At 49.3% G+C, this 27,921-nt stretch overlaps 2 protein-coding genes across 6 annotated transcripts in view; both read right to left on the bottom strand.

Moving 5' to 3' along the window:
- UBR4 (ubiquitin protein ligase E3 component n-recognin 4) overlaps positions 1 to 15,612 on the bottom strand; it is an 82,774-nt gene extending 67,162 nt beyond the window's left edge. For all 5 annotated transcript variants that reach the window (XM_082295681.1, XM_082295682.1, XM_082295683.1 and 2 more), the window contains exons 1-22: positions 15,476 to 15,612; positions 11,821 to 11,918; positions 10,868 to 10,971; positions 10,076 to 10,205; positions 9,830 to 9,969; positions 9,386 to 9,488; positions 8,717 to 8,858; positions 8,487 to 8,611; positions 7,705 to 7,829; positions 7,410 to 7,469; positions 7,090 to 7,280; positions 6,755 to 6,854; positions 6,507 to 6,644; positions 5,913 to 6,030; positions 5,307 to 5,494; positions 4,566 to 4,725; positions 4,354 to 4,439; positions 3,205 to 3,374; positions 2,269 to 2,551; positions 1,556 to 1,688; positions 1,050 to 1,129; positions 425 to 553 (exon numbers count right to left, since the gene is read on the bottom strand). In XM_082295681.1, coding sequence (XP_082151807.1) covers positions 425 to 553; positions 1,050 to 1,129; positions 1,556 to 1,688; positions 2,269 to 2,551; positions 3,205 to 3,374; positions 4,354 to 4,439; positions 4,566 to 4,725; positions 5,307 to 5,494; positions 5,913 to 6,030; positions 6,507 to 6,644; positions 6,755 to 6,854; positions 7,090 to 7,280; positions 7,410 to 7,469; positions 7,705 to 7,829; positions 8,487 to 8,611; positions 8,717 to 8,858; positions 9,386 to 9,488; positions 9,830 to 9,969; positions 10,076 to 10,205; positions 10,868 to 10,971; positions 11,821 to 11,918; positions 15,476 to 15,606 — 2,934 coding nt within the window. In that variant the 5' untranslated portion in view covers positions 15,607 to 15,612. The remainder of the gene's footprint in view (positions 1 to 424; positions 554 to 1,049; positions 1,130 to 1,555; positions 1,689 to 2,268; positions 2,552 to 3,204; positions 3,375 to 4,353; positions 4,440 to 4,565; positions 4,726 to 5,306; positions 5,495 to 5,912; positions 6,031 to 6,506; positions 6,645 to 6,754; positions 6,855 to 7,089; positions 7,281 to 7,409; positions 7,470 to 7,704; positions 7,830 to 8,486; positions 8,612 to 8,716; positions 8,859 to 9,385; positions 9,489 to 9,829; positions 9,970 to 10,075; positions 10,206 to 10,867; positions 10,972 to 11,820; positions 11,919 to 15,475) is intronic.
- Positions 15,613 to 16,295: 683 nt separating this feature from the next.
- Positions 16,296 to 27,789, bottom strand: EMC1 (ER membrane protein complex subunit 1). The gene is made up of 23 exons (XM_082295554.1): positions 27,658 to 27,789; positions 27,417 to 27,541; positions 27,128 to 27,193; positions 26,892 to 26,985; positions 26,142 to 26,270; positions 25,885 to 26,011; positions 25,405 to 25,554; positions 24,921 to 25,088; positions 24,501 to 24,572; positions 24,006 to 24,065; positions 23,672 to 23,794; positions 23,361 to 23,457; positions 22,574 to 22,690; positions 21,554 to 21,753; positions 21,161 to 21,310; positions 20,713 to 20,874; positions 20,353 to 20,472; positions 20,005 to 20,142; positions 19,484 to 19,657; positions 18,691 to 18,901; positions 18,128 to 18,212; positions 17,464 to 17,593; positions 16,296 to 17,270 (listed from the first exon to the last, which is right to left on the bottom strand). Exons 1-23 carry the CDS (start codon positions 27,762 to 27,764, stop codon positions 17,091 to 17,093), a joined length of 2,985 nt encoding a protein of 994 aa, XP_082151680.1. The 5' UTR covers positions 27,765 to 27,789; the 3' UTR covers positions 16,296 to 17,090.
- Positions 27,790 to 27,921: the final 132 nt, after the last annotated feature.

Here is a 27,921-nt window from a genome sequence, read left to right as displayed (position 1 = left end):
TACAGAAAGACTGCAGTTTCCATCATTACAGCTACTGAACTATCTCCTCAGGGACTCCACACTCCTGCAGATGTGCCAAATCAGATGAACATGCTCTGGACTGAGTTTCTGTCATATTAAACAATAAAATACGGAACACAGGAGTGAGAAAGGAAAAAGGAAAAGTTATACAATTCTCTCCTGTTTAATTGTGTTCTAGCCACACCTCCTGCAATTACCATGGACTTACAGCAAGTTGAAAGCACACTAGGAATTAAAAACTCAAGAGATGTGTAGCCACCACGAACATTATGGTTAGTTTCGAGATTTTCAAGCTCCTCCTTACTCCAAGCACAGTCCAAAATACTTTGGTTAAACACTTTGCTTGAAAATACTAAGTTTGAAAACTTGCTACTCCTCAACACAGACAGCAAGACAGTCTCACCAGTGCAGTGACATTTTTGTTCTCCCTCCTCCTGAGGGTATCAAACTGGGACCCAGCAGCCAGTAACGAGGTGAGGGCTGCGTACAGCTCGTCGTACTTCGTAGCCCTGGAGAAAAGGACCTCACAAACCTGCAGGAGATGACAAGTCAGGACCCTTGCTTTGAAAAGCTCTTTAAGCATTCAGAATACCCACAGCCCAAAACCACGCAAAATAAACTTCAGGGAGAGGTTCTGTCGGGACTGAGGACAAATGGACTGGGGATAAGGAGCAGGCAGGAGAGAGAGCCCATAACCCTGATGGCAACACATGTAGTGAGGAAACAAAACCCAGGGAGAACCTGGAGCAAAGTGATGAGAAAACAACTCTAATGCCATGTGTCAGTCTGAATCCCAAGCATTCCTGCAAGTACAACAGATCTTCACAGACTTTGCACAGTGACTGCCCTGACATCCAACTAGGAGCAAAAAGGAATCCCGTGTTATCTTATCTGGCCACTCTTCTTTCCACCACTTAGTGAAAGATTCCCAATCCTCTGTTTAAATAAGTCTTTCCTTCTTGTCTGTTTTCCCTGGCACTTGGCAAACCCCATGGCCCTCCAGAAACTCTCTACCAGCAGTGCCATACCGTGCTATCCAGACGGTTCAGATCATCCTCAGAAGCTTCTGGAGACAGGATGCAGTAGAACCTGGGCTGTGGAGCCGAGTCTGGAATTTGAGAACAGAAAACACCCTTCAAAGTGGCAGTTTAAATAGGCCACATTACGTTATATTCTCTTCTCCATCCCCACAACCTTCCACATTTTAAGACCACTACCAGAGTCCAAGCCAGCTCCATGACACATTATGGGTGCTCTAACCTGTGGTACATGCAGCCAAAGTTTTCCTACTCCTACAATCCTGGCAAAATAAACACATACTTATTTTTAATTACTTGTTGCATGCTCCTAGATGAGAACAACTTTGAATTTTGTTTAATAAAACAATTCTGGCATTATCAGATGTATTTTTACCTATTGTAACTATGCCCATTAAAAGCAGGAAAAGCTGCCCAGACCAAGGCACAGAAAGGGCTCTCATTTATAAATAAAGGCAAAACTTGGATTAAAAAATTCCTTACATTTTCTTTCTTACCTGATGAACTGTGTTTGGTCCAGTTTTCTTCCACTTCCTTAAAGCCATGATAAAGTGGGACAGACGTTCGTCTGCTGCTGTCCTGGGATCCACTCACCCAGCCAATGGGTGGAGTCAGCAAATTATATTGTACCTGAATTAAAGAAACCAAACAAAACCAAAAACTGAGGGCTGGGGGAAAATATCACCCCACAGAGAAAGAACCACGAAACAATCCTGTTCAAAACACAACATTCCACACTTCTGGGGGAAGCTCTGGACCCTCTGTGATGATTTTTATTCTGGACTGAGCAGTTTAAATCCATGGCCAAGCTTCCCACAATTGGAAAAGCCAGGCACAAGGCACCATCCCATCCCATTAACGAGAACTGTGCCAAAAACCTCCACAGTGAAATGCTAAAGCAAGGAGATGGTACAAAAGGTATTTGTGAGCTAAACAGCCAAATACTCAAGATTTTAAAGATATGGTGGGACAACTATCCTGTCCTTACTAGGATACATTAAGACACCAGTCACGCCAGGAATTTACACTCCAACTGAACCTGCTGCTAGGAACCAGCCACAATAATTAACCATTCCCTGGAACTCCAAAGTTTGGTAACAGCATCAAAATTGACTTACTCACAAGGGTCACAGGTAGAACACACCAAATGACTGCCCATTTCAGATTCCTGCTGGGTGACCAACTAAATATCCAGATGTCAAAATCTTACCTGTTCGAACAGGTACACGGGGGCCTTGGAATACTGGTGGAGCAGGTAGTCAAACACCAAGAGCAGCCGTGCCACGATAAGAGGCACAGAACACTGCTGGGTCTCCATGTTTGCTGTCAGCTCCACGATGGTCTGGATACAGAGCATCATGATGGATCTGCGGCCCCGCTCCGAGAAATTGTGGAAAATGAGCAGCAGCAGCTGGAGATGCTCCACATTCAGATCTTCTGTGTCACTGGGGAGAGTCCCCTGCAAGGCGTTTTGCTTCAGGGTGCCCACAAACCTGGCAACAGGAGAGGAAGTTTGTCAAGTTTAGTTTTCCTCTTACATCCCTCTTTAAAATCTCTTTAACTAGAGCTTAGTTATATTTTTCTGCTTATTGTTCTAATACTGGCAATTTCACAAATGGTTTGCTACTTTATGTATTGGAATGAGACTGTGAGAGCAGTAAAACCTACAGAAATTAAATTAGCAGCAAATATATTTAATGGAAAATAGGAACAATCATTCAGATGGAGAAAGGGTGATTCAAACCTGTTCCCTGGGAAAGGCTGTTCATTAGAGCTTTAAACCACCTAAACCCCCTCAGAGACTTTCACATCCCGGTAATGGCAGAGAGGAACAATCTTGGCACCATCCTTACAGGACCTAGCAGAAACCTGCTGAGATAAGATACTCTCCTTCCCTTTTGACAGCCAGCCCTGCTGCAATTCAGCCTCCTCCCACCTAACTCCTGACTGCAGGTCTCATTTCCTGGGCTCTGGGTGAAGGATTCCACAGCACAGCAGACTGAGCCTCTGCTCCTCCCAGCACCACACGGATCCCAGATCAGAGAACTCACACACTTGGAATGCTGGGCCCAGAGAATTTTCACTTGACAGGAAATGAGAGAGGTAAGAGATGACTGATTTTCAGCTTCACATAAAATGATCTCACCTTTCCCAGACTTTAAGGCATTCTGGAACATCAGGATCTCCCTGGGCAGTGGCTTTATGCTGCCAAATCAGAAGCAGTCGGGACAGCACCGACAAACTTTGAGGGTGAATGTAGAGAGGCCACGGACCTTCAGAAAAAGGGGCAACTCCCAGCTGCTGGAGAAGTGTGTTCTGGAACAAACAGGGGCTTGTTAGAAAGAGGCAAGTCCTACCTGATGCTTTAATTAACTAAAAGTATGATCTGAGCATACAGATGACAATAAACAGCAGGGCTCTCAGCTCTGCTCACACAGCAATGGCTCTCCTGTCTGATACAGGGCAGAGCTGCTGAGGGACACTCAATGCTGTCACTTTGCCACCTAAACACAACAAACTCTTAACACCAATGCAGGAAAAATGGCATTAATGAGCTTTTCTCATTCACTGCAATATCAGAGCAGGAAAGGTTATGCTACTGTGCTCAGTATCTGCGAATTTGGAAGAAGAGCTCTTTAAATGATCACAGTAACATTTGCTTCTTTTCTAAGAGAGTAAAAAGGCAGATTGCTGAAAGTCCAACTGCTTTTAAAAATTAACAGTCAACAGAGTGTTTTAAATACAGTAGGAAACAGCCAACAAAGTATAGGAATTGAATTCAGTGATGGGTGAAGCAGGTTTGTAACCTCCATGACAGGGTTAAGTCAGGTCATCCCATGACCCAGCAAAGAAACCTAGAGGCTACAAAGTTAGGACAGGAAAGCAAAAGGATTAATTTGATTCTCTCCTGAGAGAATTCCAAGGCCTTTTGGCATCAGTCCTGACAGCAGAGCAAATCTGTAGGAATGTCTCTTGATAAACTCATGGATAGAGGCAACTCTCCAAGACAAAATACACAAACTCATTTCCTTCTCAGCTTTCATCACCTTCAGAGTTCAGTGGATTAGTCTGAACTCTAGATGTTAAGTTTACACTGTGCAGGATGTTTTGCGCTGGATGACTGCAAAGGTCATTCAAACCATAGGACTCAAAATATTCCAACCTCTTTTTGCAGAATATACTCAGGGCCAAATGGAACAGCCAACACGCTATTCAAGATGTGGAGAACCCACATAGAGGCATAAACAGACACCACCACTTCTTAATTTTATTTATGCATTCAACCCCAGCTCACCTGCAGGGCAGGGGACTGAAGATCTGAGGTCACCAAGGAATGGTTGAAGTGATACAGAGCAGCAGCAAACTCCTCATCTGACGTGCCTGTAAGACACGGATCGAGAGCCACTCACTACCTTTGCTCTCCAGTATCTAAAACTTTGACGTGAAACTAAAAAAAGAGACACCTCTGAGCTGTACAGCTCTACCAGAGAGGTTGTGCCCACTCACCCTTCAGGCCATCCTTGTCCACCTCCTTGATGATGCTCGCCAGCGTGGCCATGTGCTGCTCCGACAGGGACACGCTCAGGTAGTTGCGGATGAAGTTATTCCTGGAGTTCAGCATAGAAGAAGTGATAAAGTTCAAAATGTTTGAAGCTAGGCTCAAAAACTGAAAAGAAAAGAGAAACACACTATAGAAGCAACAAAAGCAGAGGGTTAACATTAAACCAAAACTAAACCACCAGCAAAATAAATCGAGTCCCTTAAACCTGCCCTCCCCTGCAGCAAAGGTGCACTCATGGCAATCCAGCTCCATGCACTGTGCTCTCCGGGCCAGGACTGATTCCAGAACTCTCTGAGAAGGCTGGAGGCCTCCAACTTCTCTACTGCAGTATTTATTTTTATCTTTACCCAGTGGAGTTGGAGCTAAAAGCATCTGTCAGCAAGTCACTTCACTTGCAGCTCTACCCCGCTTTTCCCGCTCCCTCTGTAACCCAAACAGATACAATCTCCAGCCTCTTCTTCCCTGCCAGCAACAAATCCTGAGACATTCCACCTGACAGGAGAGAACAAACATCCTTCTCCCCAGCCGGGACAGTCCCTGATTCCCCCTGAGCAGCGCACCAGCGCCGCCTGCCATTTCCCACGGAGGCTGCCAGCACAGCTGTCCCTGGCAGGAGCACGGTGCCACAGCCCAGCAGCGCCTGCCCCGAGCCCCCGCAGCTCCCCGGGACCGAGCTCCGGCCGTACCAGCTCGGGATCCTTGCGGCTGGCCAGGATGTTCCCGTTCTCCCCGGCACTCTGCTTGTTGGGGCTCTTCACCCTTGGCGAGCTCTCCAGAGGAGGGGGTGGAGGGGGCGGCGGTGGGGCCACTTTCTCTTTGCTGGGAGAGATTGTCTCTTCAAACCACTGCCCCAGGATTGGTTCACTGTCGTCATCTAGCACACAGGGCAGGAAAAACAAACCCATACTCTCATAAGCAAATACCTTATAAAACTACGCAGCCTGAAAAAGGCCTAAAACAGAATTTCAATGAGCACAGTTAAGGTGTCTGCTATCTTCATTTCTTCTTTCCAAATCACAAGGCAAAGCTCTTTCACAGAGGTCCAGCAGGAGTTTACACAAAGAAATTATTTCCACTCTCTTCTTAAGCAAATACTGCCAAATCCCAGCCACTCAGGCTTCAGTTTACACAAAAGAGTGCAGTCAGCACTACTTCTGCCACACAGACCTCACAAACTGCTCTGTATTTTCAGTGTTACCAGTCATACAGTCTGAGAAGGCAACAGCACAGTAGCCAGGTTTCCATTAAATGTGAAAAGCAGTGTAAAATCCTGAGTTGCTACAAACTATTACCTTGGCTGCTGTCCTCCTCAGTGCTGCTAAAATCATCCTCGTAGTAAGTGTTGGAGTCAGTGGAGGCACTGGCATCGCTGCTCATGGAGCCCTTCCTCTGGCGCTGCAGGACACAGGCCTAAAGAACAGCACAAGGAAAATGTTATGATTATGGAAGATAATAATTTGAAAATAAGAGTAACTTCCTCATGCCTTTTAATTTTCTTCTAGTGAATTTGTCTCAACTAATTTATTAAGTTTTTCAAGGCTTAAGTTGTACTAAAAATTACACAGAATGGTTGAAAATAAACAATCTATGTCAAGTTAGTAAGCGACACTTGAAGTAACAGTTCTAATATAAAAGCATCTGTTATCAACACAGCCTTTTCATCTTTCCACTAAAATCACAAATACCACTGAACTTACAAAAAAAGTGCATTTTCATTAGCACAAATTTGTCAAATTTACATCTCTGAAAAGAGGAAAGAGAGAGGCCCCGGCTGACAGCTTCTGAAAGAAGAACCGTACGTTCTCAGCACAGGCCCAGGTTTGTAAAGTGATGATAACTTGGAGTGGCTGAGCTCTGGAAGTTCTCTAGCTGTGTGCCGTTCCTACCTTTCTGTAGGAAGTAGAGAGCAGAGTCAGCAGCAAATTAGTGAGCGGCACAGAGTCTATGAGCCGCTGAATCCTCTGGATGGACGTGCTCTGAGCCATGATGTCCAGCACTGCTGGCGGGCCGTCGCTCTCCCAGCCCTGGAGAACAGAATTTCAAATTGAATTGAAAGAAAGAGAAGTTGGTGGGAGAATTCCAAGTGTGTATCAGTGGAGAATGTCTCAGGACAACGTCCATGCTACCTGCATACCTTGTGCAATGCTTCCACTTGCAGATCTTGGAAAAGAGATGACAGCAATTTGATGGCATGATTTGCCAGCACCACTGACAGCACCCCAAACCCTTGATGCCTGCAGGAAAAGAAAGGACAGAATGGCATTTCAGGGGGAAAATAATAAAGAAATAAATATGAAATAAAGTGACTGCTTTGCTAAACTGGAGACAACAAATTCTCTTCTTCCCAAGACTCAGGACGTGAATTGCAATGAGAGATAAAATTTCAAGAGACCAACAAGACCCCACAGCAGCCGCTTGCTGGGCCTGCTTAGATCCCTGGACAATGATTCCTGCAGGGGTGTCACATACCCTTTCCCAGGTCCCAGTTTGGGAGACCCCACGCCCTCCTTAGTACGAGCAATGATGTCTCTGACGCGAAGAGCAGCCAAGGGATCCTTCTCCTTCCCCTTATCAGCCAAGGCCGTGGGGCTGAGGTTCAAGATGAGGAACAGGCTGTTCAGCAAACACCAAGCCCCGAGCAGCTGGAAGTTCTGATAATGCTATCGTGCCAAAAGTCAAGGGGAAGGGAGGGAGAAAAAAGCACCAAAAAGATAAAATACTGTCAATCCAAATGCCAAAGTACATCAGCACAAAAAGAGCGAAAAAGCTTCCCGAGATGGAAATCTTACCTCACCCCCTGCACGGCGTGAATTGCTGATTGCTTGTCCAATCATTTCATAGATTTCAAGCTGCAAATAAACCCAAAACCACGGTAAGGCACCCCGCCAGACAGCAATTGAAAATAAAAACTCCAAATGTAATTTTATTTTACCCTCTACAATTAGCCACCCCTTTAACTCCTTTATCAGCAAGGTTAATGTCCCAAAATCAATCACAGCTGTGTATTGCAATGCAAATAAAGACAAATTCTGTGCTCTTTGCTTGCTGAGGAGGAAAACAATGAACACTCTGTCATTTACTTACACATTTCTGTACAATAGTAGCAGCATCGTTCTCATAATCTTCTTCTTTGGAGCTCGTCGACCCGGTTCGTACCTGTTGGGTGCTGCCCACGTGCAGGATGGCCATGCAGGTGGCCACGCTCACACCTCAGGGAAAACAAGTGCAGGGGACATTCTTAGGAAGAGCCAATCTTGGGACAGAATGTTCCTATTTAGCACATTAAGACAAGCGGTATTGAACGTGTCCGTCAACTTGATGGAGCAGGGAATGCTCAGTATGACAGGGAAAGATTAAAAATCTTTAGTACCCTCAAAAGAGTGAAGTTTTATCCTACACAAACACATGGGAACAGTTAAAGGAGGTAATGTTTTACCATGTAATTCAATACCATTTTAAAGACAATCTTCATTCTCAAGTGCCTCATCTCCTTAAAGTCTCCCCCATACCAATTAAACACTCAGGATTTTGGTGTGCTTAAACCACTCCTGGGAAACAAGGCTGATTTGGGGCTATAACAAATTAAGCTGAAGCCTAAAGTAAAAATATATTATGCTCTGAATATAAAAAGAAAGAACAGAAATTACAGGCTGTTAAGATGTTGAGTCACTCAGTCTTTTTCTTAGATACTGACAGGAACAGTGGCAGATCGTATCAGTAACAACTTCAGTATTAACCCAGTCACCACACTGTGCTGCAGAGCTTCAAATTCATGAGAAATAAAGGCTATTTGTGGGCTGAGCCTCCAGCACACAGGTAACAAAGCAGAGCAAAAGACTCTAAAGAACTACTGGAGACCCACTCACCTGCATAGAGACAGCTGAGAGCAAGAACAGTCACGTCCTGGAGACGTGTGGGCGTCAGGGGCTCCAGCACGGGCAGGGACAGCGTATCCAGAGCCATGGTCACATCGATCACCAGCGAGTGGAACCTGCGGGCAGGACACACGGTGAGGACGGGCCAGCGAGCGCTGCCCTGCCAGCACAGTGACCTGCCCCAGGCACACAGAGACGCCCCGAGCAGGGGTGGCACTGACCCGTTGCGCACAGCCGTGGCGTCGGCCACCGTGGCGGGCATGATGAAGAAGGAGTTGGCGGACACGGCGTCCTGGAAGCGGTTGATGTAGCGCAGGAAGTACGGCAGGTTCAGGCACACGCGCAGCAGCTTCTCAGAGCCACCTGCCAACCACAGCAGCAGGGCTGTGTCACTGCTTCAGCCCTAACGGTCCTCAATAATTGACTTAATTGCTCTTGGTGGTGAGAAAATGCCATCAGGGATGAGGCAATAAGATAAAGGCTGTTTTACAACACCAGCTGGTGAAGTTTCCAGCCCACATTTGTAACGGGTGTCACAAAGCTCTGTGTCCATGCTACAGGGCACACCAGGTCCAGCTGGTGGGACCTGATGATCCCAAGGTCTTTTCCAATCTTAAGGATCCTGTGATTCTAATCCACATCTGCTCAATAATCCATCCCATAACGTATGTCATATCATCTACCTTATCTACCCCTCCAAACACAAATACACTGAGCTCATCTCTGCAATGAAAACTTCATTCCAGCCACAACCTCCCTCGGCAATCACCAGCAACCCAGAGAACCTTTTAGGTCAGAAAGCTTCTTCCCACTCAGAGCTGTGAGATGTAACACTGGACAGAGATTTTTCCAGCACTCTTTTGGTCCCAAGCTAGAAACCTGATTCTCACCAAGTTCTTGCAGGCTGGCCACATTCTGAGCAATGAATATGCTCTTGGTTTTTGTTGCAGAGGTTTGATCTGTGGCAGCTTGATCCTCGCTCTCTCCTTCCACCTAAAGCAAGCACATACAAAATATATTATGGAGGCACTAAAACCACACGGTATTTCTCTAAGTCTCTACACAGAAGCGAGATGTATCAGCAGCACAACTCCAAACAGCCATGGATGTCACTGAACACCGCCTTCCACTAGGAAGCAAATCCAGTATTGCCAATACAGCACAAACAGTTTTTGGTTGTTTGCCATTGATCACGTGCAAGCAGGATTCACATTTTTAAGAAAGATTCTTTTTACATTTGTATTAAGAAGTACCACTTAGAGCCCTCTGTCCTTCCCCGCACTGGGTTATTAACGTTGAAATTCAGACTCTTTCTGTTTTAGAGGATTTTTTACCTGTGTCTCTGTTGTGATTGATGGTGATGATGAGACTCTGGGGTTAAAGACTGATGTCAATTGGTTGAGGAAGTTCATCTGCACTTCTTTCTGTCTCAGCTCCGGGCTCACCGGGGAGGCTAATTCCTTCTGGTCCTCAACTGCAGGGAAAACAACAAACCCCCATTTCAGACAGCAAACCCCAGATTTTCTGTGCCTAACTGCAGTGCTGCAGTGAAACACACACAGCTGAAGCCTCCTCCCTACCATCAGAGAGGGTTTTGACAGTCTGAGGCAGCTTGGCTGATTTCATCATTGCTGTGAAGGTGATGATTTCCGTCCGGTCCAGGCGGCTGCAGCCCGTGCACAGCCCCTTGATCAGCAGAATGAGGTGTTTCTACAGAAAACAGAGACATCAAGTACCATTTAAACTCTCTTGATTCCAATCACTCCTCCGTATCGTTTACTCTAAGCAGATGGATTAAGAGTAATGCAACTTCAGCTGGCGAGGCCACTGCAACAGCTCTGAGCCACTCTGCTCTCCCCCCCCAGGATCCTGACACATCCCTGACTGCAGGTAATCCAGGTCACTGACACTGCCTGTGCTTCTTATGGAAAACACCTGGAAAAGCTCTCTCTGCTACAACACGCTACATCATGGGAACACTCCTCACAGGCCTTCCCTCTTTCAAACAGATTTAAGCTTTCCCACAAGACAGAAATACAAGCAGGCAAGAAAACATCTTTAAAAACTCAGCAAATAGCTGTGATCCAGGTTGTTGCACAAAACCAAACCAGAGTGTAGGAAACTGGAACAGAATTAACCGAGGCTTCAGGTCACCTTTACTTCGAGCTGTGAGCAAGCTTTGATTCTGAGTACAGAATGCAGAGGGAAGATTCAGCAGGAATCAGTGTCCACCAAAGTGTAACTTTAAATATTTTAAGAGCTTCATTAATTTTGCTTTATGCACTGAACATTAGAGCAGATTATTTCAGAATTAGAGCCCAAAGTCCATTTTCACACTGACACTGGCCCAGGAGGTCCAAACCTGTGCTCACCTGTGAAACAGCACATGCTTCGTCTGGGTTCTCAAGCCGCAGCAGGGAGAATTCAATCAGGACTTTACAGGCAGCTGCCACTGACTGCAACTGGTTTCTTGGTACTGAAAAAAGCAGATCCTTGTATTCAGAGCAAGTTTTAAAATAGTCCAGTGTAATAAGCTCCCAATGCTGTCAGTAAAGCAGGAAGCTCCACAGTGTGGGTACACACTCAATCTACCCTGCCTGACACAGATGCAATATAAACTCAGTCTCATTACAATGTAACCTAAGAAATGTCAGCAAAGCGAAGGATAATTCCTTCTGCCAGACAGGGGAATTCAGACAGATAAAACAGTTTCCCCAGCAACATTATTTAATGGTGACAGAAGCTCTGAAGAAATGAAACAAGTTCACAAAACCCATTTTTTTGTTGTAATTGCTAAATTGTCAGCCAAAATAACAGAAAATATTTTGAGTCACAATGTTTTGATCACTAACTCCAACGCAGTAACATAACTACAGAAGCCCTGAATGGTTTGGGTTGGAAGGGACCTTAAATCCCATCCAGTCCCACCCCCTGCCATGGCCAGAACACCTTCCACTAGATCAGGCTGCTCCAAGCCCCGGCCAACCCGGCCTCGGACATTTCCAGGGACAGCAGCGTTCTAACTGCTGAAGGATAATCTAAAAATCCTGAAAACGGATTTAAACCCTTGACCAAAAATTAGATCGGTCAATGAATAAGCAGCCAAAAAGGCACTGCTGTCCAGTAGTTGGTGGCCAAATACTCCCATCAACAAGCTTCCCTTTCCATAAGAACTGACATTTTGTGGTACAAAAGCCAGCAACACTGGCCCTAAAGTCTGATTCAGCAAGAGGGCAAAAAAACAAAGACAAAAATCAACAGTTCTGATTTACTTTTACTGCACCCAGTCATTACACAGGAGCACGAGAAGCAAAGGAACACTTACTGAGACCACACACAGTAGTGATGTAATGTGTGGAAAGTGCAACGAAGGAGGAGTAAAAGGGCTCATACTGCTTGTCGTGGTGCAGGATCTCAGATTCACTGCAACGGAGAAGGGGAGAGAGGTCAGCTGGACCCAGCACAGCAGCAGCACCACCCAGCACCCCAATGAGTCCAGTGACAGGGGCAAGGCAAGATGACAGCTCTGGGAACACAACCCTTGTGTCCCCAGCACCGAGTCCTCCAGCCGCAGACGGATCACGGCATCAGCATCACTGTCCGCACAGGAAATTTAAGGAAATAGTTCCACTGCTGCCAGTGTTTCTCCTCCACAGCATCAACAGGTCAGGCTCTACCAGCTGCACTCCCTGCCAGAGGCTCATTAACCTTTAAGTTGTCCTAAACTCAGCTGCCCAGAGTGCCTGGACTGTGTGTTCTGCTAACGCCAGCAGGATTTGCCAGGCCTGGAGCACAGGCATTCCCTTTCTGTCATGGCATGGAGGCAACTGGAGTTTGTGCAAGTGTGCAAATCAGAGGGATCAAACCAGGCAACTGCAGAACCACAACAGACACAGGCACAGCCCCTGCGACTACCTGGGGAGGGGAGGGTTTGGCCAGGTAAGGCAAAGCCCCTGAGGCCTCTCAGCGAGACTCACTGACCTCGGACATCAGCCTTTTATGGCAGAGGTGACACCCTAAAGGTGTCCCACCACATCCCACCTGCACAGACACGGAGAACACAAACTGCTCTGCCTCCACATCTCGTTCTGCCCCTCGTTTTTCCTGTGACAAGACTAAGGGATGTGCATATCTGCCTATCGAATGATCAATTTACTTTCTTTCACATTTTCATGCAGTGATGTGAACAAGCAAGCTGGAAGAACAGATTAGTTGACTCAGCTTCACTTTGCCTCTCCAAACCAAGCCAGGCTTCTCCACCTGTGGGACAGAGGTTATTCCTGGAGGGCAGGTGGGGAGCAGAGGGCAGCAGCCCATGGCACAGGCTGTACCCAACTCCAACCACGATTTCACCATTCCCTGCTGACCTGAACAAAGCCCAGTTCATACCCAGTCACCTTCCCTTTTTCCACCCTAAGCCATCGTTTCCAGCTCTAAGGGAGATGCAGCTGAAACAGAAACAACTCTGGAACAGAACAATTTCTCCACAAAAACGAGCAGAAAGAAATACTCATCAGCTTTGTAGTTTGATTTCCTAAGTCTGAGGTTTTATTCAGTCTGCCTAGAAAGCTGAAATAGAAAAACAGAAAATGAAGAGAGAGGCTTTACTGGAAGATATTCAGCAGCGTCACACGACCGAGTTCCAATACCTCAGGCCTCACCTCACCCTCTCCTGCCAGAACTGCTCTGGTGAGGAACGAGCCTAGAGACTGAACATGCGAAACAGTCCGTGCTCTCTCCTTTTCAGACACTAATTTTGCTCACCTACCTCTCAGGCCCAACTCAAACCCAGCAGCAGTAGGTATGTAAGTATTGTTAAGAGAACAAATTAGAACAATTGGGGAATAACAGAGTACAGGAGAGGCTGACAGCTCCTAAATTACTGCACAGGTCAAGCTGTGCAATGCACAGTGCCCACAGGGCATAAAGAACACAGAGGTGCAGAATCCAGCACGAGATAGGGATTGGGCAATAAGAGGTTTGAGTTTTACTAAAACACGTTGTGGATGTTATGATAATGTGAAGTGGAAGGCTGCTGTCAAGAAATCATCAATCCTTGCAAATAACCATCAACAGAAGATAACAGCTCAATCTGTGATGTGCCAGAGCGTTATTGTGAGCATACAGTGAGATTTAATAATGACTTTCAGCCTCTGTACTGTGTCTTATTTAGAGGGGTTTGCTTCCCAGGGAAACTCATTACTCCGGCTGAGGAGAAGCCTGCGTGTCACTATCAACATTAATCAGCACCAAATCCCACCTCCTGCCTCAGCTCTGCTCCCCAGCCCTGACCAGCCCCTTAGGGCAGTGGGCACAAAGCAGCCTCCTCCTCGGGAAGGCACTGCTCCAGGTGCAGGAGTTCTCTCTCCCCTGTGGAAACTCCTTCCCCAAAGACCAGCCTGGAGTGACTTCACACACCCAGAGGTCCTCTCCAGCTGCACCCTTCCAAGTCAGCATTTCCATCATTTATGTCAAATAAGGGACTAATTTCTATCAATTCTTGAAGACACCTGCTAACAGAGGAATACCAGTAACCTTACACTTATAAATGAAATACAAGAGTACTTAAAAAAAGGAGTTTATTGATTTATTTTGAAAAGAATAATACCAGTGATTTCACTGCCATCTCAGCAAGTTTATTTAAGGGGAAATCCAGCCACTTTGGGGTTGGCTGACACCATCAAGAGCTTAGCGACTGCCTTCTAAAAATAACTTGAACAGATAAAAGATTTTCTGTCAGGAATCTAAAGATAGATTCTTGTTCAGCACAGAAAAGCACAGCTCCAGACACGAACAAGTCGTATTTATTCCTTTGTCATTTAGCACGCCACACCAAGGCATGAAACAAAAAGTACCATCCTGCAAGAGCCCAAATCCTGCCAGATCATCAGACACACAACTCCAACCTCAGGAAGCGCTGCTTGAAGGCAACGAACTGCTGTCTCAAGTGGAACACAGAACCAACATTCCCTCCAAAGGAGGAAGCAGCCCTCTCCCAGAACTCAAGTGGATCCACTCGAGTGTCCCTGGGATATTTTGATGGAACACTCCACTAATGAACTTTAGGCAAAGGGACAGCAGAGCTGCTTGGGGAAAAGTGACACTGGAACGGTCCCTAAAACAAAGACTGGCCAAAGAACCGCCCAAATGCATCAACACTGAGCGTGCAGCTTCTGGGGGAACAACTGCTCTGTGTGTGCAGGCACAGAACTCTGTGAATTGAACTCTTTGAGTCTAAAGCATCCACTGCACACTCAGCCATTCTACATTAAGCAAAAGACCACAAGGCTTTATTTTATCATCTTCCTCAGTGCAGTATTTATTTTATGTTTCCTAACAACTTGCTGTGGCCGGGGTTATAGATCTCTGTAACTGAGCGTGATGTAGCATTCACATCTCGTGTTTTAGATCATAAAACAAGCTGTAAGTTGAATTAAGTACTCTTATGCTCAGAGTCAAACCTATGTGGTTAAGACAAGGCAGACTTGATTTGGTTCTGCTTTATTTGTATTTAAAATAGCAAAAGTATTGCAGTGGTAAAGACTTAGAGGGAAGTCTGGTCCCCCCAGAGCCCGGTGAGACAACACTTCCCACGGCCCAACCGGGCAAACTGTGACACGCCTGGACAAAAGCAAAACCACAAGAACAGTCCCGAAGCCTCTCGGCGGGCGCCTGTCCGAGGTGCTGCGGCCGGGCGAGCACCCTCAGCCCGTTATGGGGCCCGAGGGCACCTCCGAGAGCTGCGGCCCCGGGACAGCGGGAGGAGCCGGGGACGGAGCTCGGGGCTTTGCCCGGGCAGCCGCAGCCCCGCCGCCTGCCCTGCCGGGCACCGAGCCCGGCACCGGGCACCTCACACCCAGCCGGGCACCGTGCCGGGCCCCGCCTCAGCCGCCCCTCAGCTGCTCCCGCAGCAGCACCCCCAGCGCTCCCCCTGAGCGGGCGACGCCAAGGGGCGGCAGCCCTCGCCCGCGCTCCCTCACCTCTCGATGACCGAGGCGAGCAGCTGCGGCAGCTCCTTCATATCGAAGGCCGAGTAGGACGCGGAGAGCAGCGGCCGCACGGCCACGTCCCAGCCGGGCCCGGCCGCGGCCCCCGCGCCGCCCGCCGCCATCTTGGGCTGCGCTGGGCCGGGGGCCGCGGCGCGCACAGCGCCCCCTGCCGGCGGGGCGGCGACCGCGCAACGTCGCGCCGCCCCATTGGCCCGCGGCGCGGGCGCGTGCGCACTGCGTGAGTCAGCAACTTTGGCGCGCGGCGCGTGCGCGGCGCGGGGAAGGCGGCGCGGGGGCGGGGCCGCGCATGCGCCCTGTGCGCCCCCGCCCGGGCCAGGGAGGGCTTGGAGCGACCCCAAAGTCACCCAAAGATCATCCAAAAACACTCGAACAGCGAAAAACTCCCCGCTGCAAGAGTCCCCCAAAACACTTCAATAACTAAATAACAGCCCCCACTTAAATACCAAAAAAATCCCCACTTAAATAGCCAAAAATCCCCTCTTAAGTAGCTCAAAATCCACCGAAATAGACCCCAAATCCCATTGAAATAGCCCCGTAAAACCACTTAACCAGCCCCAAAACCCACGTCGATGGTCCCCAAAAAACACCTCAATAGCCTGCCAAAACCCACTTAAATAGCCACAAAACCCACTTAAATAGGGCCTCAAAAAACCACCTAAATACCCCCCCAAATCCCCTAAATAGCCCCAAACCCCACCGAAATAGCCCCACCAAAACCACTTAAATAGCCCCAAACCCTTTAAACAGCCCAAGAAACACTTCAGTAGCCCAAACCCACTCCCTGCTCCGCAGCTTTTATTTGGGATCTGGACACTGGGAGGGGGCGGGGGGGACACAGCCTCTCCTGGGGGAACAACTCGATGCCAAACGGTATCTTAACAATTTAACCCCGGAGTGCAGAGCCGTGATCCCGAGGGAAACGCTGAGAGGCTCCTCCTCCCGAACCACCCCCACCTTAACCCCAGTGCTGCACACAAAAAAAATGCAGGAGAATTTAGAAACAAATGGGAAGGAATTGATGTTGTCATAATAAATAAAGAACGTGGAGAGACTTTGGGTTCAAATTCTTCCCACTGCTCTGCAGCTTCGTCAGTGGCTCCATGAGGCCACTTCCCACTGACAGACACCCAATTCCCAACGTTTTTCCTAAGGAAATCACCCAAGGTCTCTTCCCCACACCAGGAGCCCGTTACCACATGTCAGCAGCCAACAACCCTCACCCCTCGTCTCTGCCAGATGTGGGGCACAGCTGGCACTGAGGGAGAGCCCAGGATGGGCAGGACACACATCCTTAATAATCTCTTCACCAACATCAGGGAGACTGATTTTGGGGCTTCAAGGGAGGTTTGGGACATTCTTTTTCAGTCAGAACAGACTAAAAAAGTCTCTATTTTTCATCTCTTCTGTTTCTCCTCACAGGAGACACGTGGGCAGTGCAGGTTTTGTTCCACCAGCAGCTTTTCCTCACAGATATCTCCCAGCCAAATGGAATAGAGGCGTTTGGATCCATCACTCAGGGGGGCTGGGATCCCAGCAGAGCCCTCCAGGCAGTCCCAGCCCAGCTGCTCTCCAGGCTGGGCCTCCCTCAGCGCCAGGCCCGGTTCAGCAGCTTCACCTGGGCCAGTCTCTTGGTGATCATGGTGGCAAAGACCAGCCCGAAGAGGACGCTGCTGATCAGCACGTAGTCGTAGTCGTCCTTGAGCACGTCAAACTGCTTGGAGGGGTACACCCGGGTCTGGAAGATGTCCAGCCCGTAGGCCACAACCTGCAGGGGTGAAATCAGGAGCTGGGGATGCAGCTTGGAGCATAAAACCCCAAAATGATGCACTCAGGGTTACAGTTCTGATGGAAAGGAACGATGTTTAAGCTGTGAGCAGCCGCCTTATGGGAGTTACAGAGCTCCCTGACATTGGAATCCACTCCCAGATTCCACACTGAGGCCTCCACCCTGCACTCACCAAGCACGTGGACTCGAGGCCAGAGGGGGCTGTGTAAATCCCCCTCATCCTGGAGATGGTCTGGTTGTAGTTGATGAACCTCTCGGCGTGGATCTGCACGTCTGGCGAGTACGGGATCAGGTTCTCCTCCCTGCAAGGCACCACAAGAGACATCAAACCCCAGCCAAGCAGCCCACAGGGGATGTCACCTGTGTTTCCTACCCTGATTATCAAAAGCTGACCTAAACCAGCACATTTGGCAGCTTTTCTCAGTGCAGATTCATTACTGCTGCAGGATGAAAATCCAATCTATCAGCCAGGTCAGGCTAAACAAGAGCTGCCTCCTTTCAGGCTTTGAAAGTTTTAAAAATAAGTGTAACTCCAAAAAATCCAGGTCCTCTGCCTGCTCCTCCTGAAGAATACAGAGCCCAGGCTGGTTTAATGACTGACCTGCTGTAATACAGACAAAAGTATCCCATCATCCCAGACTGGGAACAGAAACACAGAATCCTTTAGACCTCCAAGATCGAGTCCAACCTTTGACCTTGAAGGAACCACCCTTCATTCCATGCAAAGACTGCCCTGAGTCCAGCCAGAAGGAGTTGCTGCTCTCCACACAACGTATGACACACAAAATCCAGCCCTCTCCGCAGCCCAGGAAGAGAGGTTCTCACTCCTTCCCTACCTGCTCTGTTCCGTCGGGATCTCTGGGCGCCGAGGGTCCAGCAGAGCCTTGGGAAGGGACAGGATGGCCCCGGAGGGAAGCCCAACTGTGCATTAAAGGAAAAGCATCTTAAAAATCACAGAATCCCACAACAGCTGGGGTTGGAAGGGCCTTCTGGGGATCACTCAGTGCAACCCCCCCGCCCAGGAAGGGTCAGCCAGAGCAGGCGGCACAGGAATCCATCCAGGTGGGTTTGGAATGTCTCCAGAGAGGGAGACTCCACGCTTTCCCTGGGCACCTGGGCCAGTGCTCTGCCACCCTCAAGGAAAAGTTCTTCCTCACGCTGGGATGAAACTTACTGGGTTTTAGTTTATGGCCATTGCTGCTCTGGGCACCACTGGAAACTCTGGCACTCCATGGCCATTTCTGACACCATTTTCCAAACAGCCAGCAGAAACACTCTCCTGGTGCTTATCACTGCACTTGCAGGAGCCCAGGATGACCCCCAGGCACGGGTTTTTGGCAGCAAAGCGCATTTTGCTTGGATTTCAGCGCTGCCCACTGCGCACGGGGCAGGTACTCACTGAGCAAGTGGCGGCTGGTGATGCCCCGCTCGGTGATCGTGGCCTCCATGGCACTGATGGCAGAGGGGAAAATGTAGGATTGCTGGAGAACCTGAGGCAAAATGGGGCGGTCCAGGGAGCTGAAGGCTGTGGCGTTGTACTGCTCCGTGCCCTCGTAGAGCTCCAGCACGGTGAACTCGTTCCGACGCGCCTTCGTGTTCCAGTACTGGTACTGCAACCAGGAGTTTTAGGAGAATCAGGGAAGCAGCCAAAGGTGCAGGGAAATCACAGAGGGTGCTCAGAAAACTGCCTCCATGCAGACTCAGGAACTGCCCCTGATGCCAGAAGATCTTTGCTTTTTACACATTTTCCATGTATTTGTAGCTCTCTAGACTACTACTATAAACTTATATAGCTCCTTAACGAACTGTGGTACCTTCCTACCCCTCCCCTTAGATTTCAGAACAATAAGCTAACCTTGCTGGAATCTCATTTAGTCTCTGCTCTAGAGTGATCCAAAGACATCTCATTTTCTCCATATATCACAGACATAATAAATGGGGGGTGAGAAGCAAGGGGGGGCTGCAGTGGGGGCAGAACCAAAAGAGGGGATTACTTAATTAACTGTGCCTCTAACTGGATGATTTCTGTTAAGCTTGCTAGCTTGTTAAACTTATAAAATGGTCAGAGTCCTGCATTACGTGTGCATTTTGCACCATGAAGGACCTTCACTACAGGTAACCACTTTTTATCACCTTAATATTGTTCAAGCCTGTGCTTTTAGGGGTCACCCCAAACAAGAAGCAGCTCTCACCACCACCCAGTTCTCGGAGTGCACCATGTGCACGGGCCCCTTGGCCTTCTTCTGCACAGAGGAGTGGATGATCCTGCCCGTGACCCCGTCCATGAGGTAGATCCCGATGAAGGTGCGCTCGTGGTGCGTGTCCGTGCTCTCGGTCACCACGGCCAGCAGGTTGGGGTTCAGGGACTAGGGACAAAGGAGAAACAGCTGAGACCCCCTATCAGTGCCACAGACACCTCCTTTCTGCACTTCATCTGGCCCTGGACATATTGTGAACAAATTAGTGTAAATCACCTCAAGAAATCAAGCTGCTATTTCCCCAGTATCAGACCCTGACTGACTTAACTGCTGCATGAAAACATTTCAGAAAAGAAACCTCCAAAATGAGCGTTTTTCTGCAGAGACACTGGTGCCCATAAAGCAAAAGTGGCACGACAGGGCAGCTCATCCCAACGTAGCAGCAGGGAATGGTACTGGGACCTTCCTGTGGGATAATCCCTCAACAAAAAGCCCACACAGAGCAGCAGGAGCACCTTGTAGAGGACGCTGCGGTCGCCCATCACGCGGCCCTGGGAGTGCACGTGCTCGTTGGACCTCTTCCCTTTGACCATCACTATCCTCTGCACCTCCGTGGGGATGGCCACCTCCCAGCTCTCCTCTGTGCTCAGGTCCTGCAGGGAAAAAGCACGTGGGAGCTTGGATCTTGTCCTCCAAGGACACCATCTCCACCAGCAGGATGCAGCTTTGCTTGCTTTGGGATTTCACAAGTTTCACAGCGTTTTGAGGCTGAACGCTCCAGTTCTGAGCAAAGCTCCGTGAAAGAAATGGAGATCTGCCATTATCCACAGGGCATTTAGGGAAGTGTAATGGGTCCTCCATACCTTTTTCAACCTGAATCCAGAGAGTTTTCCCTGCTCAGCATCAACTAGGTAAAAATAGATGGAATGGGCTATTTCTTCTAACTGGCGAAGGACGTTTTTAGTGGCTGGGAAAGGTGTAACCTGGAAAAAGAGAATTGAAACACAGGTTGAAAACAACTGACACAGACAAAAAAACCACCCCAAAATGAGCCAGAAAGACGATTTCTAACATGTTTATCAAGATAAGGTCTGTCTTACCAGAATAACCTCATAGTTTTGCGTGAAATGTGGCTCAATAGCATTTTTTCCATCTTGCTCCGAAAGGGAGGGGAATAATTAACCAGAATGTGAAGAAAACTGCCTCCAGGCAAAGCAATTTACCTTGTACTCATCATCAATCAGGAGCAGCACCTTGGCATAGTCTTGATCCATAATAGGCAGAAGCAAAGTCTGGAGAATTGGACGTTTCAGAACAGGAGGAGCTACTTGGCTTCTCTTCCCAAAGATGGGGTTAAAGACGTACAGAAAACTCATTCTGGTTTCCTGAAAAACAGGTTAAGTTTTACCTCTTGTCTAAGTCAAAAAAAAGGGTGTTTTTCTAACTGTTACTTGCTGGTGTTCATAACTGGGGTTCAGCTATTCCATCCTGAAAATATTCTGTTTGGACACACACATTTGTCCATCACAGCCATGATCATTTTTAGGTTTCCTAGGCTTCTGTGTCTGCTTCCCTCCAGATCTTTCTCCCCTCCCATCAGTGACAACCAAATGATGCCCAAGAAGATGTTTTACTGCCCTGTCCAGTGGAGGGGCAGGGAAAGGGCCTCACCTTGTCCTTCACGAGCAGAGTGCACTGTGGAGGGTGGGGGAAATGGGCTGTTGTTCTCTGCACCATCAGCTTGAAGGAGGAGCCAGGTCTCACATTCCTGAGGTATTGCTTCCACAGGATGGTGCCAGAGCTGCTCTCAATGCCAAAAAGCTGAGGAAAAACACATGGGAAAGCCGAAGTTTAGGGAAACACCTCTCCTATTCAAACACTGCATCGTCCTCTGTCGTATCCCAAAGAAAGCTGGGTCTTAGTCCCCCCTTTAAAGCCACCACAGAAAATCCTGTGCATCTTCCCATGATTTCTGTCCAAGACTGGCTAAAAACAGGGCTGGGAATTCAGAGCTGAGACTCTTTGCTCCAGCCTAGAACCAGATTCCTATCCCAGCCTCCTCACCTTCCCTGAGGCAGTGACCATCACCATCATTTTCTGGAGGTTGAATTCATCTCTGGCCAAATTGTCAATGTTAATCTCATTTTTAATCTGGCTCCGGGGCTTCCTGGCATCATAGAACATCTTCCAGAGATGAGCAGTCCAGGCTTGCAGCAGGATGAGCTGGGATGAGAGTCGCTTCAGGAACATTCCCAGCAAACCATCTGCAGACAGCACCCACAGTGACAACAGCAGGGAAAACACACACGTCCCACCCAGAGCTGAAATTATGGTGTCAAACGCTGCCATGCACAAACCTGGGGTAACTCCTTGCCTCCCACTCTGCAATGTTACAGTTGCCATTTCTGTGACAGACTCTGGCATTTACCAACCTTTCCTACTCCACACTCATTCCAAAATACACCCTGATCGACGGAAAGCAAACCTTCATGCAGAGGATTTCGTGCTCCTTCTCACTGTGCCCACCTAGAGCTCCCCCACCTCTACAAAAATCCCTCTGCATCCAGAGGAATTAAAAAGACTTAATTCTGCCCAACCAAGGCTTTTATTTAACTTCTTAGAATAACCAAAACACTGGATTTCAACTCTGTTTCAGCCCCAACGAGAGCAAGCAGAGGGGACCAGTGGCACCAGGAAGCATTAGGCAGGAGCAGAGCACACTCCATGCAGGATGGGGTTACCTTGGATGGCTGCATCCAGGACAGCAAGGAAAGACAAAACAAAGCAAAAAAAAAAAGCTATTGGAAACAAGTCTTCCAGAAAGAGTCACAGGAAACATTTAGGAGACATGGCCAAAATCCCTCCTACTGCTGCTGACTGCTTCCTTAATGTAACAGTGTAATACATTCAGGTCATCTGGATTGGATATCCAAAGTTTAGTCAGAAAAGGGTTTATTTCTGCTCATTTTAATTGGTATCAGTAGAGATTTAAATTAATCTCTCAGCTCAGAGTAAAGAGAAAACAATACATACATTTATTTAGGAAGGAAAACAAACTCACAAAGGTAGTTCTGTTAAACTCACCTGCTTTTTTTCCAAATTCTCCCTCCAACTCAGCCTGCGCACCCGTCAGCGGCAGATCCACCATCTCCAGGCTCACCACCTCTGCCAGTGACTCCTCCCTACTCCATACAACTTTTCCTGGAAAGAAGAGCAGAATCTTATCAAAAATCAACTTAATATCTGTGAAGTGACTCACTCAACGTAAGAGTGCAACCTGGAAATTCAAACTGCCTCTTGATGAAATGCAGAACAGTGTCTAAGTATCTAATATCATTAAATTAACTGTTTCATAAAAGACAAATCCTTCATGCAACTGGAGCCACTTCTGGGAAGAAAACATCAGGGTCAGTAAAAGCAATCTGGTGTTTCAGAAGGGTTACAGTCATTGAGTCCATTTAAAACAAGAGAATCACAGCGTGAACTCCTGGATTCCTTTACAGCCCCAGAGAATTCCCATCACTGAGATGGGACTTTCAATCCTTTCTGCAAATTTAACATTTTTGCCATGAGGATCTTTTCTGAAAACCTTTGAGGAAGATCTACACCAGGACTTACATTCTCATCCTATGAACAGATCTGAAATCTGCAGAAACCTCCTGAAATCCAAAAGCTCTGCCCACACAAAACAAGGCAGAACTGTTTGTCTGGGCGAGGGTGAAAGAGTCTCCTGTGTCTTCCATGGGACTCAGAAGAGTTAAAATAATTTTTTCAGCTTCCAAGGAAAGAAATGATAAAATATAATCCTTGAGGACGTGGAATTTTCTCCTGGTGACTGTTATGAATGGAGGAAGCTGTTTGTGGGAGTTACCTGGCTGCTGCAGGAACATGAGCATGTGGTCCTCTGTCTGCACCAAGGCTCGATAGCCCACGGAGTCATCCTTCTTCAGGAAAACCTGGATGTACAGCTGGGAAAAAAACCAAACAAAAAAAGGCAAGGAAAACAACAAGATTAATGATCACATCATCTCCCTGGAGAAAGCAGGAATCAGGTGAAAGCAGAGCAGGCAGGGTGATGCTGTAATCCCTGGAATGCTTTTCCCCTTGGCTAAAGGGCTCCCATCCTGCCAAATCAGGGAAGGGATGGCACTGTAAGGACTGAAACAACCCCTCCCTGCTCACCTGCTGTGGCTTGGCCCCTCCCTGCTCCAGGTTAAAGGTGATTGTGGTATCCAACAATCTTTGCCCAGTTTCAACCAGGTAGAGATTTATGTTGTAGGTTTGATTGGAGCAGGTTAAGGAATCCTGTAGCAAACAGGGCAGAGAACAGGGGTTACACACAGATCACACCAAATTCTGCAGCAGGATTCAATGCCCAGCAAGAACTGGGGCTTCAAGATATTTTTAGGCCTTATTTTTAGGTTGTATAGTTGGTATAACACCTCTGTCATTCTGTTCCTGCAGGCAAAGGAATAAAATGGACTGACAAGAACTTGGGAACAAGAGCAGCCCATACCTGCCTCCGGGCATCCTCCAGAGCACTGCCAGCATGGAGGCCATCAGAGCTTCCAGGTTTCTGAAGCGAGGATGAGAAGAGATGTAACATGGCTTCAGACGCCAGTAAAAGCATAAAAAAATTAGGTTTCCAACTGCCTGACAAGTCTCAGCTCGCCTGTGACATCAGGCAGGAAACAGCTCTCTCCTGTTCTGTTTCTGATAAAAATGAAACTGTGTTTCATATACCCAAGAACTGAAATCCTCTGTGGATCACTAAAGCCAATTCCTTGTCACATGCCCACCTTCCACAGGGCTGAAACAGGACATTCACTGAGCCAGACACAGCCTGAGCTGGACATAATCAAGCCCTGCTTGTGTTATCACTGAAACTTATCAAATCCTCCTCTTCCTCAAGGGACTCCCCATCCCTGGGCCTGTGAAACACCTGTGGAACCCACCCCCAGTGCTCATTGCCAAGGCTGGGCTGGTCCCAGAGTACAGGAATTGTGCTGACCAGTTCACTCCTGCACGTCAGGACTGCGGCCACCGTCTTCTCCCCGGTTGTTGCAAAACTCACCAGAGCTGCCTGGAAAGGAAAAAAAAATAGCATGAAATCATTAAAAAGAAAAACCTCAAGAAACTCTCAAACCTCACCAAAAATGACTTGTGAAGTAAATCAAACCACAGGGGAATTAAAAACATATGAATTGTCACAGCCAAATTTTAAATTGTATTGTTTCCCCAAACAAAAAAAATTAAAAAAAAAAAAGACTGAAAGTACTTCTCAAAGAGATGGGAACAGCTGGCCTGCCACAGGTTTTTGAGCCATTATGCTCAGAGTTACTGAGATATTTTAAACCTGCCAGCTGGCCCAGCAGTTCGAAGGATGCTCAGCTGCACTTGGCCCTCTCCCTGGTACATCTGTCTTGGGTACCTGCTGGAAGTCCCGGAGGTGGCTGAGCAGCCCCTGCTTGTACTGCAGCAGGGAGAAATGGCTTGGGGACAGCTGCAGGAAGAACTGAGTCCGTGAGGCGCTGGTCACACTGGGCTGAGTGGCCAAGATCCTGGCCTGGAAGTCATCTTCAAACTCCAGCTCCTGGGACTGCAAGGGAGACAAGCACGTGTGCTGGGAGAGTTGTCCTTCACTGAGACCAACACCTTCCTCCCCTCAGCAGCAGTGAGAGATTCCCTGGGTCAGGGGACAGAGCAGGAGCAGGGAGGCTGAGGCTCCACCTGAGCAAAGCGCTGTAGACATCGATCCAGAAGAAGTAACAGACAAAAAGCTTTCCCACCCTCCCCTCAACTTACAGATCACGATCCCCCACCTCCAATCACTCCCCAGTTCACCAGCAGGCTGGGTCAGGCACCAGAGCAGCTGGGCAAGGAATTACAGGGAATTTTCCTGCAGCACTCCTCACCTGCAGCGGGATGTGCCTCATGTCCTGCTCCGTGTCCAGGGCGCAGACGCGCAGCGAGCGCGTGGCCGTGTCCGCACACACCAGCACCGCCTCCCCCACCACGCCACAGGAGCCCTCCAAGGCCTGCAGCCACGGGGCTGCCACCCTCACCTGCACAGACACACAGAGCCAGGGCTCAGCAGGACACAGCCCTCACAGAAACAGTGTGCACACCAACAGCAGTTTAAGGCAGGATTGTTTTTATCCGTGATTGGGAGGAGCTACCTGTCAGCCTGAGGGTTATGGAACAATCTTGACTAGCAGCTGCCAGTCTAATTCAGTTTGGCTTTCAGGACATTCAGCCATGAAATCCCTGAGTTTGGAGGCAATGCCTCAGTGAAAGGGAGGGTTCTCTGTACCACAGTTGATTCCTCTGCCCACCACACCGCAGGGTTGGGAGCGCACTGGTTAACATCAAATCCAGCATTTTGGCTCCACTACCTGTTTGGTGATTTCTCCGTCTTCTACATTGAACGTCAAGACGTTCAGGTGGCTCTGGGGAACGATGCCAACCACGTGGATCACTCCAGTCCCACGGGAATACAGCAGCTGGTACTGAGTGCTCTCACTGCAAGAGAGGCAGCAACCACCAAACATCACCTTCTGACACTGCTGTTTGCAGAAGCACAAGGCAGGTGCAGCCCCTGTCCCTCTGCCCCGTGCCAGGGGCTCACACCTCTCCTTCCAGGTGTTCTCACCTTTCTGGCAGGTGTTCCACCCACTTCTGGTGCCCATTGGACAGGTAGTGCAGAGACAGGGCCGCCTTCTTCAGCACTGCCACGTACTTCACCGCCTCGGGGAGCCCCACCAGGGCAGCCCCCTGGAAACTGAGCACAGACACAAGGAGTGAGGGGATTACTTTCCTATTTTACCCTGGGGAAGGGTCTGGAGCACCAAGAGTGGCTGAGAGGTCTCAGGCTGGAGCAAAGGAGGCTCAGGGGGGACCTTGTGGCTCTGCACAAGTCCCTGACAGGAGGGGGCAGCAAGGTGGGGGTTGGGCTCTGCTCCCACGGACAGGGGCAGGATGAGAAGAAATGGCCTCAAGCTGTGCCAGGGGAGGTTAAAATTGGTTATCAGGAGGAATTTCCTCCTGGAAAGGGTGCTCAGGCCTTGGAAGGGGCTGCCAGGGAGGTTTGGAGTCCCCCTCCCTGGAGGTGTCCAAGGAAGGCCTGGACATGGCACTCAGTGCTCTGGGCTGGGAAGAAGGTGGGGATTGGGCACAGGTTGGATTCAATGGTCTGGGAGGGTTTTTCCAACCTCTGTGATTCTGGGATTCTGTGCAAGGTTCAGGCATCCATAAAGAATTCACCCAACATTTGTTTTAGAAACTCTACGTCTGACTAATCTTTCTCCACAATGCAAGCCCAGACCAAGACCATGACCCACTTTTTTTCCTTCCCAGAGCAGCACTACCAGGAGAAACAGCCCGTGCAGACAGGAAATCCCACCTGCCAGTGTCCAGGGAGGTCTCCCAGTTCAAGCCCCCAATGTTGGTCTCCCAGGAACGCAGAATTCGTCCAGCATTGGACACAGTGATGGCATCTGGAAAGGAGGAGAGGGGGATGAACACAGAACACGTACCCACCGTGGGCCAAAGAAGGGATGGGTTCTGCAGGTCCAGCCTGTGCTCTAACTCTGGCTCCGCATTCCAGGAGCGCTGCCAGCCCCGGCACGTTCCCCTTACCCTGCCCATGGATCAGCATCGCATCGATGGCTCCTTCCGGGGTGCCCTTGTCCACATGGCGCCACACTGCAACAGACAGGGCCGGAGGAAAACAGCGTTTATCCCACAAAGGCGTTTCTGTGTTATTATGCCTAAACCTGGGCTGCTCACAGAGCCAGTCCTAAGACAGAGCTCTAACCTGCCGGCTGAACCCTCCCGCCCGCCACGGCCCAACCCGCAGCATTAACCTTTCTGGAGGAAAAGCCAGCACAACCGCATTGACCCTCGGCCCCAAAGCCGCCGCACTCACGGATTTCGCCGCTCCGGGAGTTCAGGGCGGCTACTACATTCTCCTCGGTGGCCACGACGAGCTTCTTCGAGCCCTGCGAGGCCTCCAAGGAGGCGAACTTGAGCTTCCCCACGTACTGCTGCCTCCTGCGAGAGGGAACAGGAGCGCCGGTGAGATCGGACCCGGGGCGGCAGCGGCGCGGCGGGCGCGGGGCCTGTCCGCGGGAGGGGGGACCCAGCCCGGCGGGACCCCCGGTGCTCACCAGTCGAACTTGCCCACTTGGTCCTCGTAGACGGCGGCGGCCAAAGGCAGCAGGACCGGCAGCAGGACCAGCAGCGGCGGCGGCAGCACCCCCGGCCTCGCCGCCATGGCAGCGGCCCCGGCGCCCGGGGGGCCTTCGGCACCGCGGGACCGCCCGCACTGCCGCCTGCGCGGGGAAAGGGCGCCAGCGCCGTGGGGAGCGCAGGCAGCGCGCGGGGCAGTCCCGCCCGCTCCCGGCAGCCCGCGCGCCGCTCGGGGGCCTCGG

This window comes from Coloeus monedula (assembly GCF_965178545.1).
Source record: "Coloeus monedula genome assembly, chromosome: 22".
In the NCBI taxonomy this organism is placed as follows: Eukaryota; Metazoa; Chordata; class Aves; order Passeriformes; family Corvidae; genus Coloeus; species Coloeus monedula.
The sequence above is the reverse complement of the archived record's forward strand: the minus strand, read 5'-3'. Positions and strand labels throughout refer to the sequence as shown.